This window comes from Grammomys surdaster, unplaced genomic scaffold (genome assembly GCF_004785775.1).
Source record: "Grammomys surdaster isolate TR1022 unplaced genomic scaffold, NIH_TR_1.0 113900, whole genome shotgun sequence".
Lineage (NCBI taxonomy): Eukaryota > Metazoa > Chordata > Mammalia > Rodentia > Muridae > Grammomys > Grammomys surdaster.
Genome location: NW_021612330.1, coordinates 1 through 10,637, shown reverse-complemented (window position 1 = coordinate 10,637; position 10,637 = coordinate 1). Strand labels below are relative to the sequence as shown.

General features: G+C 43.1%; 1 protein-coding gene across 1 annotated transcript in view; it reads left to right on the top strand.

Annotated features, from left to right (window-relative positions):
* Positions 1-9,533, top strand: part of LOC114635598 (F-box/WD repeat-containing protein 15-like) — a 12,695-nt gene extending 3,162 nt beyond the window's left edge. The window contains exons 2-7 of the mRNA XM_028784108.1: positions 1,352-1,561; positions 2,915-3,073; positions 3,944-4,154; positions 5,787-5,959; positions 6,249-6,373; positions 9,428-9,533. Of these exons, the coding sequence (XP_028639941.1) occupies positions 1,352-1,561; positions 2,915-3,073; positions 3,944-4,154; positions 5,787-5,959; positions 6,249-6,373; positions 9,428-9,533 (984 nt within the window). The remainder of the gene's footprint in view (positions 1-1,351; positions 1,562-2,914; positions 3,074-3,943; positions 4,155-5,786; positions 5,960-6,248; positions 6,374-9,427) is intronic.
* Positions 9,534-10,637: the final 1,104 nt, after the last annotated feature.

The following is a 10,637-nucleotide window of genomic DNA, read 5'->3' as shown; positions in this document are numbered from 1 at the left end:
GTGTGTGAGAGTGAGTGTGTGTGTGAGAGTGAGTGTGTGTGTGAGAGGGTATGTGTGTGTGAATGAGAGTGTGTGTGTGTGAATGAGAGTGTGTGTGTGTGAATGAGTGTGTGTGTGATTTTAAAAAAAAACTTGTTTATTTTATTTGCTTTAACTACATGTATACCTGCATGCCAAAAGATGGCATCAGATCCCACTACAGATGGTTGTGAGTCACCATGTGGTTGCTGGGAATTGAATTCAGGACCTCTGGAAGAGTAGTAGTAAGTGCTCTTAAACTCTTAGCTATCTCTCTAGCCCCTTGGTATTTTTTTTTTTTAAGCTAAAAAAAAGCTTTCAAAAGAACCAGGTTCTCTCAGTTGCAATGTGTAAAAATTGATACAATAACCAGTTTTGGAATTGATTCATTGTAAATTATTTGGTTCATGTGTAATAAAACCTAATACTACCAGAAGTGGTGGCCCAGGCCTTTAACTCCAGCCTGTTTTACATAGTGTGTTCCAGAAAAGTCAGAGGTATAGAGTGACCCTTTCACAAACACAACAACAAGAAATCTAGCCCCACTAGAAGTGACAATAGGCACATGCTCTCTGCTTGCACTGTTAGTAAAGGTGAGATGGCTTTGAGCACAGGCTGATTGTTCTTCACACATGTTTGTGGGAGTTAGTTCTCCCCTTCCATGTGGTTCCTGAGGATTGAACTCCTGTCATCAGGTTTAGTGGCAAGTGCCCTTCTCTGGTGAGCCATCCTGACAGCCATGTTCTTTCTGGTCTGAATAGTGAGTGTGTGCTTGTCTCTGAGCACAATGTATGTGTCCTGTTTTCCTGTCCACTCCTGCCCAGGTAATCCAGATGTTTGTTTCTCTTCTTTGTGTTTATTTTTATTTTTATGTACATAGGTATTCTTCCTGCATGTATGTCCCTGTGAGAGTGTCATGTCCCCAGGAACTGGAGTTAAAGACAGTTGTGAGTTACCATGTGTGTGCTGGGAATTGAACCCAGGTCCTTTTGTTAAGAACAGCTGGTGGTCTTAAATGCTGAGCCATCTCTCTCCAGCCCTGTGTTTCTTTTTATTTTTTGAGATAGTCTTGTAATGTAGTTCCAACTGGCCTGCAACTTGACATTGTAGACCAGACTGGATTCAAGCTTCTAGAGACCTTTCTGTCTCTGCCTCCCTGGGCTGGGATGCTAGGTATGTGCTACCATGTCCAGTGAGGGATGCTTAGAACTTTCATATTCTTTTCTTGTAAGTAAGGAGGGGTTGCATTCTGGATGAGGCTTCCAAATAAAGCTGGTGGGTGAAAGCAGTTGAACTAGAGGTGCTCAGACATGATGATTCTCTTGTTCCCCAGGGTGTTATGACCTGGGAAAGCCCAGAACAGCCCACCTACATCAAGATGTTGACAACCCTCCCTGAGATGCACATTGCAGTCACTGTAGATATAGACCATACTATCAAACTGTGGGACTGTCACAACAGGGACGCTCTGGCGACTAACAAGCTGCTCTTTCCCTGTCAAACAGTGAAAGCTGTCTTTACAAAGGATGGCCCGATTGTCTTGGTAAGTGACCCCCAAATCTGGAATAGACACAGAACAAAATATTTGGCAATTTGAGGTCCCATTACTGTCAAATCCTAGCTTGCCATCTTGGAGTCTCTGCAAACCCTGAGAGTCAATCTCAGTATACCGAAACATGGCCATCCCTTAGCCTTTGACCTACTTCATGTACATTCTTTAAGCCATTGTCTTAAAAGTATCATTTTAAAATTCCTTCCTGGGATCTGGGGAGAGATGGTTGAGTGGGTAGCAGTGTTTGCTGTGCAAGCATGTGCAAGACCCGAGTTCTAATTCCTGACACTCACATTTAAAGTGAGATGTGAGTAAAGGTGCCAGTAGTGTAGGGGATGGAAACACAAGGGTCACTGGGACTAGACAGCTGCTAGCCAAGCCAGCCTGAGTCCAGGTTCAATAAGAGACTCTCTCAGGAAATCAGGAGAAGAGGATAACAGGATACCTGGTGTCCTTTTCTGGATTCCATGTATGCCCTGGTATGTAATCTATGTACACATACATAAATATACATATAACATGCACACACATACACACACAGTTTTCCTAAGTGGTTTTACATCTTCTTGTGTTTGAATTGTTTATTATTTGTGAATCCATGAATTTGTGTAGAGACAATAGAGAGAAAAATGTGAAAGATATTGAGAAAAATGGACAACACTGATGTCCCAGTGAGTCTTGGGGAAGAGGGTTTTAGGGCTTGGAAAATCTTTGCACATACCCTCCCTCATGAGTTTGAGACAGAATCTCATGATGTAGCCCTGGCTGGCCTAGACCTCACTGTGTAGACTAGGGTGGTCTAACTCACTGAGTTCATACTGCGTCTGCCTTCTGAGTGTTAGGATTGAAGATAATATACTACCTGGCCCTACAAAAGTTTCTTTTAAAAAATCCTGAAGGGCATGGTGATGCATGTCATAGAGGCAGGTGAATCTCTTGAGTTTGAGGTCAGCCTGGTCTACAGAGTGAGTCCAGGATAGCCAGTGCTACACAGAGAAATCCTGAAACCTGTCTGAAAAAACCCAAAGAGAAAAAATTATTTTGTGTGTGAATATTTTGCCTGCATGTGTGTCTATGTATCACATACAAGTTTGGAGGTCAGAAAAAGCCATTGGAGGCCCTGGGGTTGAACTCCAACCCCCACTCCTCTCGTCAACAATTACGCACTGAGTCATCCCCCACCCCCAGGGATCATCCCAGATGCTCTGTGAGGTAGGCTGCTCAGAGCTTTGGATCTCTTGTTACTGGACTTGAAGACACAGTGGTGTATCTTAGAGCAGATAACACTGCTTCCTCCATGCTTAACCTTTTCTCACTGACCCAATGCTGATGCTCTGATTTCAGGCAGGTGATATCGCGGGTGACCTCTACATCTTTAGGATTCCCAACTTACACCTCATTTCCAAAGTCCGTGTATTCCAATATGGTATTAACAAAATCTACTGCTCTCCTCAGAAGAAATGGGTCTTTCTGAGTAAGAAAGACCAACATATGTTGCCAAAGGTAGGTCTGTTCTAGCAACTCCAGGGTGAAGGTGGGAGATGGTGGGAAGGTCCAGTCCTCAGGGAGGTTCAGGCAGACCACTCCTGCTCTCCTAAGCCCTATCATAAGGACAGCCATTCCTATAGTCAGGAGATAATAATGTGCTTGGAAGCAGTCACATGACCAACCACAATGGCAAATGCCTGTTAGTGAAGTGTACTTGAAATTTGGCTGAGCAAAAGGACAAAGCCAGGTGAAATAACAGTCCCCAGAACCCTTTGCTGGTCCTGAACTCGAAGAAATTTTCTATCACTGGCTGACATGCCTACCCACCCCATGACACATTTCTCATAAGTGCTACCATACCCAGTGCTTTATACACTGCCTTCTCTCTTTACTGCCAGCTCTCTGGTGTCTGGTTCTTAGGTACTGTGAGAGAGACAGTCCAATCAGAGGCCAAGTACTTCTCAGGGCCCAAGCATATTTATTTGGTTTTATACACAACATACTTTCAAAGCAACCTGGGTTACAGAAGACAGTCGCAAAGCCTCATTTAAAAAAAAATCCAGAACAGCCCTGGACTAGTCCTCTGCACAGGGAAAATGTACTTAACCAATCTCTGCCTGATGAGTCCATTACAGTAGGATGACAAGGTGCCCTTTGACCTGGGTCAGGGATTCCATTCTGTCTCTGAATATGATGGGAGGGACAGGAAGATGGTGAGTTACTTTGACCCTGAATGAGAGCAATGAGTGTTCTGCCCTGTCCTGGGTGAAGAACAGATGCAGCCACTCCTGGGTTTCTTTTGAAAGACCCTTGTCTGGAGTGCACGTGTGGCAGGCTGCAGAGGTGTTACTCTTCACTGATTCCACTGGGCAATCCTCTCTGCAGGTGTATTTACTGAGCAGCTTACTGAGGACATCAGAATTCTCCGCCCCTGTGTCTACCAGTCTCTCCTTCTCATTATGCCGAAGAGCCTTCTGGACCACAAGAAGGGAAGACAGGATAACCCTGATGTCCAGATGTGGCCCCAAAAAAGTCACAAAATTTGCCACATTTGATATGAAGCTGGAAGAGATGGATAATCAAATAATTGTTAAAGGTAAACCTTAGAAAATTCTCAAGCCAGACGTGATGGCACATGCCCAAAATCAGGAGACTGTGTCAGGAAAGCTTCTTATAGGGTGCTGTCTCACAAAAGAAAAAGATGGAGCTGAAAAGATGACTAAGCATATGCACATGCATACATATACCCAAAGAGACACGCACACGCGTGCACACACACACACACACACACGCACACACACACACACACACTAATAAAGTTAAAAAGTAAAAATAAAATTAAAATATCAAGCATTGTAATGCATACCTTTAATCTGAGCATTTAGGAGGAGAGACAGGCAGATCTCTCTGGGTTCCAGGCCAGCCTGATTTATACAGTGAGTACAAGGTTAGCCAGGGATACATTGTGAGACCTTGTCTCAAAAAAAAGAAAACCAAACAAAAACCCCCAAATGACAAGGAATAATGAACTGTATTATGGGGTGGCAAAATGGCTTAGGGCAGTGGATCTCTACCTATGGGTCATGATCCCTATGGCAGACTGCTATCTTAAAAAATACTTTCATCACGAATCATAACAGTAGCAAAATTACTGTTATGAAGTATCAATGAAAGTAACTTTATGGCTGGGGTGACCCACAGTGCCACATGAGAACTGTGTTAAAGTTCAATAGGAAGCATTAGGAAGGTTGAGAAGCACTGGCTTAAAGGAGAGAGACACTCAACCACCAAGCCTGACAACCTACTTCAATTCCTGGAGTACCACATGATGGAGGAGAGAAACCAAATCCCTCAAGTTGTCCCCTGACCCCAGTATATGTGCTGTGGCATGAACACTTACACAAACATAATAATGTAAACACAGTTTTAAAGAAATCCTGATATCCCCTGTCTCTCCCACAAGTGCTCATCATAATCTATAAATAATGCTTGTCATTGTTTTGTATTATTAGTCATTCAAGACAGGGTTTCTTTGTGTAGCCATGGCTAACCTGGAACTTGCCCTGTAGACCAGGCTGGCCTGGAACTTGGAGATCCACTGGACTCTGCTGGGATTGTGGATCACCATATGATGATGCTGGGTTTTGTAAAGGGAGCAGCAGGCTCCTTGTCCAGATGTGAACCTGTGCCTGTTTGATGGTCACTACACTAGTGAACTATGGTTTCCTTGGGCAGACATGTTTCCATTTCCGTCCTGTATTAGGGACTGGGTTCTACTGTCTTTTCCTCTATAGTTGTCTTTTCTAATGTTTGAGCTATTGACTGTTCATACGGTCCCTGTGTCATAGCCAGCCTATTCTTGGCCAAGGACATGGACTTGTCAGGACATGGAACTGTTTTTATTGTCTTTATCGGATTAGCATGCCATGGAAGTAGGGATACAATTTTTACATTTGGGATTTTTCTCTTATTTTTTGAAAAGTATTTATTTATTTATTTATTTATTTATTTATTTATTTATTTAATGTGAGTACACTATAGCAGTCTTCAGACACACCAGAAGAGGGTATCATGTCCCCATTACAGATGATTGTGAGCCACCATGTGGTTACTGGGGATTGAACTCAGGACCTCTGGAAGAGCAGTCAATGCTCTTAACTGCTGAAGATTTTGCTCTTACTTAAATGATTGAAAAATTGTCTGTGTATTTTGTGTTTGTTTGGAACAGGACATTTGGTAGCAAGTTTCGAGTTGCAAGCTTACAGCCCAGAATGGATGGGAGTCAGTTATAAGAACGTGATTGTCTGTTCAACTGTATCCTCTCTCTTGCTCTTTAGCATGGAGGGCTGCCATCTGCAGAGATTTCAGTACTATCCAGAAAAGATCTTGAGACTATGGGTGGTACGTTTGGAATATTTCCCTTCCAGTGGTGTTTTAAAAGAAGTAGATCTACATTTTTTAAACTTCACACTGTTGGGTTGTGCGTGTGTGCATTGGCACGTGGGTAAGCACTTGCAGAGGCCAGAGGCTGACTTCCTGGAGTTAGTCTCTCTCTTTCCACCTTTACATGGTCAGAGCACCAGGCTTGCTCAGCAAGTGCCTTTACCTGATGGACTGTCTCCTAGCCCCTCTCCCTGTCTTTTGATCTGACATTGACTCCAGCCTTCTTACCTTTGGGTGTTCTTTGAAGGACCCCGTTTATGTCATCGTCACCTTTATTCACGGATCTTTGGAGGTGTACACATGGGAGGAGAGAAGCCTGCTGCTCAGGAGGTGTTATTGGCTGCCAAACAGGAGATTACTGCCAACTCAATGGTAAGCTCTGCTTCTTAACTTAAACTAGACATTAATTTTTAAACATTTCTGGGGCTGGAGAGATGGCTCAGCAGTTAAGAGCACTGGCTGCTCTTCCAGAGGACTTGGGTTCAATCTCCAGCATCCACATGGCAGCTCACAAGTGTCTGTAACTCCAGTTCCAGGAGATCTGACTCACACCTTCACACCAATGCATTTAGAGTTAAGTTAAACATATTAGAAAGTTCTATGTAAAAATGCATTTTTATTAGAGAAATGAGCTTTCTATAAAAAGATATGACTAAATTTATGATCTCCATCATCATACAGAACAGACATTTTGCTGTGTATATTAATATTTAAGTAGAGGCAGGAGGATCCAGAAGTTCAAGGTCACCTTCTGCTGTTTAGGAAATTTGGCAGCCAGATTGGCTTAATTGCAAAACCATCACAAAAGAACAAAAGTAGGAACTGGCTAAGCATAACACACACCTTTAATGGCAGCACTCTGGAGGCAGAGTCAAGTGGCTCTCTTGTCAGTTTGAGGCCAGCCTGGTCTACATAGTGAGTCCCAGGACAGCCTGGGCTTTAGGGAGAGATTATGTATTAGGAATGAAGGGAGAGAGGGAAAAGAAAGAATTGCTAGTTCTTGGGATCCAGTTATTATGTCACCAGTCTCAGGCCCACAGGTGAAGTAGAGGGACTGCATCCTCATACCTTGTCTTTAATGGCAGGATGGGTTCTCCTGAGTGTGGTCCCCACTTGGGTTGCTTCATGAGTGAGCTGTCATTATTTCCATTTGGCTCATTTTCCTTTCAGTTTTACTTGCCTTCATCCAAGTTACCTTCAGTGATTGTGGTGCAGCCTCTGCTGTCTTGGAGTCAGGCTGACCTAGAACTCAGAGATCCACCTGTGTCTTCCTGGGACTGAAGTTGTTCACCCAGAGTCCCTTTTCAACAAGGGTCCACAGCACATGACAATTTACCAATATAATTTATATTACATGTATGAGTAAAAGATATCTCTCCCTTTGAACATAATGGCACATGATTCCAGCATGCAGGAAACTAAGGCTAAGAATTACCTCATGTTTGAGGCTAGCATATGCTACATTCAAATTTGTTGCAAATTTCGGCTATACACAATGAAAACTTATTTCAACTTTTTTTCTATACTCTGTGGGGTTTCTCTTCCTTCTCTTGGTGGATGATTTTGTTGTTGGTTGGTTGGTTTTGGTGTTTCGTTTACTCCAAAGTGCTGTAGAGAGACTTTTTAGGGTGATTCAGTCCCAGTTGCCAGTTCTTGCTTTGGTTGCTGGTACTGGAGAGTCCCTAGCCAAGAACTCCTGCCTAGACCTGAGTCACAGAGCTTTTTCTACAGATTCTCTTTTAGTCATTTTCCAGTCTCAGGTCAGTGTTGCTTTCAGTGTGTTATGAATTTATTATTGAATTATTCAGTAGTGGGAAGTATAAGAAAGTGGTTACTTTTGAATCTTCCTGACACCATTAATTGGAGAGCCTGTTTTTTGTACTTAAAAAAAAAAATCAAGAAGTGATAAAAGTACAGGTTCTCCTAGGATCTGATTCATCTATTTGATGGCAGTAGCATTCATTCTGGTTTGATCACAACTTGCTGTGATATACTTTAAATCTGATATTGTGATATCTTCAGTTTTGTTGTTTCTCTCAAGAAGGCCTTGGCTATGTAAAGTATCTTTGTGTGTGCGTGTGTGTGCGTGTGTGTGCATGTGCATGCATGTTGTTGTTTTGAGACATCTTGTACACCCCCAGTCTGGCCTCAAACTTGCTGTGTATTTAAGGCTAGCCTAAAACCTTATGTATCCAAGAGTTTTTTCGGTGAATCTGGTATAAATGGTTGGAGCGTCATCTGCTTTAGAGTCTCTGTAGACTTACAACTTGAGGAAGGGATTTTGTCTTTCTTGTGCTGGGGGAGTGGATTCAGGGTCTTGCACATGGAAAGGATGGACTCTGATAATGAACTTTATCCCAAATTTCAGGGAGTTTTTCTGTGTTCTCAACATGCCGAGTGGAGGAAGATAGGGGTGCCATTTTTACCACCTCAATGCAAAGGAGACTATGGGTGTGGACGACAGGTTTCAGCTAGTCTGGAAGGCCACGGGCAGGAGGCTGTGTCCTCGCCCAGGGCAGGCCTGACACTTATGAGCTTCTCAGTGATCTAGGAGAGGTGTCCCTCAGTAGTAAAGAATGGAATGATTGACATGAGCCCCACCATCTCCACGCCCCCTAGTGGGGAGGGAATGCATTGCTTCTTTACTATGTTTTCTCTGAGTGGGCCATGTTTGGCTAAAGGAACAGAATTGAATTTTAAAATAAATTTATAAATTAAAATCTTTGGTTTTTTTCTGAGACAAGGTCTCACTATATAGCCTAGACTAACCTCAAACTGCCTCAAACTCTGTCAATTCTCTGGCCTTAGCCTCCTAAGTTGCCTCCTAAGTTGAAGTGACTTATAGGTATGAGGCCTCACAACCGGCTTTTCTTCTTGTTCTTAAGCTAGGTAATCTACTGAACGACTGAGAATTGAGAAGTGGGGCAGAGGTCTATGGCAGAAGGCTGGGATTGGACCTCATGCTATGAATGATAGTCTTCCTTTGCCAGTGTGAGCAGTTACTCAAAATTAACCTGAGCTGGTTCAGCAGTTTAGGCAACAGTCACCAAGCCTGACGAGTTCAGTCTCTGGAACCTGCTTGGTGAAAGGAGAGAACTGATTCCCACAAGTTATTACCTACCCACTCCATGCATATGAGCACACGCATGCAAGGGGACACACACACACACACACACACACACACACACACACACACACGTATACAGTCACACATACACACAGGCATGCAAATGTAGGCACATACACACTCAGGTATACACACACACACAAACACACACAAGTGCATACATATATGTACACTTACACATATGACACATAAGTATTTAAAAGTTTTAAAGAAATTCAGGACTGTGATGAAAAGACAGTCTATCAGTTGATAAGCTTCACTCCCGATTGAATACTGACATCTTTTTTTTCCTTTGGCAGCGCTTATTACCAAACATTATGTGACGATGTGAGCATAATTCGAATGATGACAAATGTTCCCGACCCCAGTTTTCTGATGGCATATACTTTGAGAATCTGTTCTTGATAACTGAGTAGGTTATGTGTCCTCTTCCTCAATGATAATAAAAATCTATTTGCAAGGCCAGGCTGGTGATTTCAGTGTTGCTAAGAAGTAAAGAGGCCAAATGTGGCGGTGCACACCTTTAATCCTGACACCGGGGAGGGAGAGGCAGGTGGAAGATCTGAGTTCTGAGGCCAGCCTGGTCTACAGAGCTAGTTCTAGGCCAACCAGGGCTACATTATGAGAATCCATCTCTGAAACTAAATCCATGGCTAGTTGTACAAGCAATTTGTCTGTGACATCTGTCACTTCACTGCTGTAGGGTTGACTCAGATGACCAGGCCATGTGGGCAGCTTATCACTGCAGAAGCCATGTGGCAAATTAAAAAAGAAAAAGACTTTTTTTGAGACTATAATTATCCTTTCCCCCTTCCTCCTTTAAACCTTCCCATATACCTTTCCTCACTGTTCTCTTTTGAATTCTTGACCTCTCTTTTTTCCTCAAACCATTCTTTTTTTAAATCAAGGGCATATGGGCTGGAGAGATGGTTCAGCAGTGAAGATCACTGGCTGCTCTTCCAGACCACCTGGGTTCAATTGCTAGCCCACCTACAGCAGCTAACAACTGTCATAAAGCTAAAACAACAACACACATAAAAATCATATTAAAAAATATAATTAATAAAAGCCGAGTGGTGGCAGAGTACAGCTTTAATCCCAGCATGTGGGAGACAGAGTCAACCAGAACTAAGTTCAAGGCCAGCCTGGCTTACAGAGTGAGTTCTATGACAGTCGGGGCTATATAGTATATGTACACAGAGAAATCCTGTCTAGAAAAACCTTAAAATGGTAATTAAAGTTTATTTGAGCTTATGGTTTTGTTGTGGGAAATATTTAAAAAGTTGACACCATCCCCTGCTCTGTCCAGATACTCTATGCCTTGGCAGTCCCAGTCTCACCACCTCCAAGGCTAGCCCCAATACGGTGGTCTTCCCAGCTCTGGTTCACCTGCCTCAGAGCCGCTAGTTCCTGCTCTGCCATCCATCCCCTATGGCTGGTGGTTTGAAAAATCCTCTTAACGAATCCTCTTAACCCAGTAAATCAAAACTCTTGAGGCTTATAATTAAT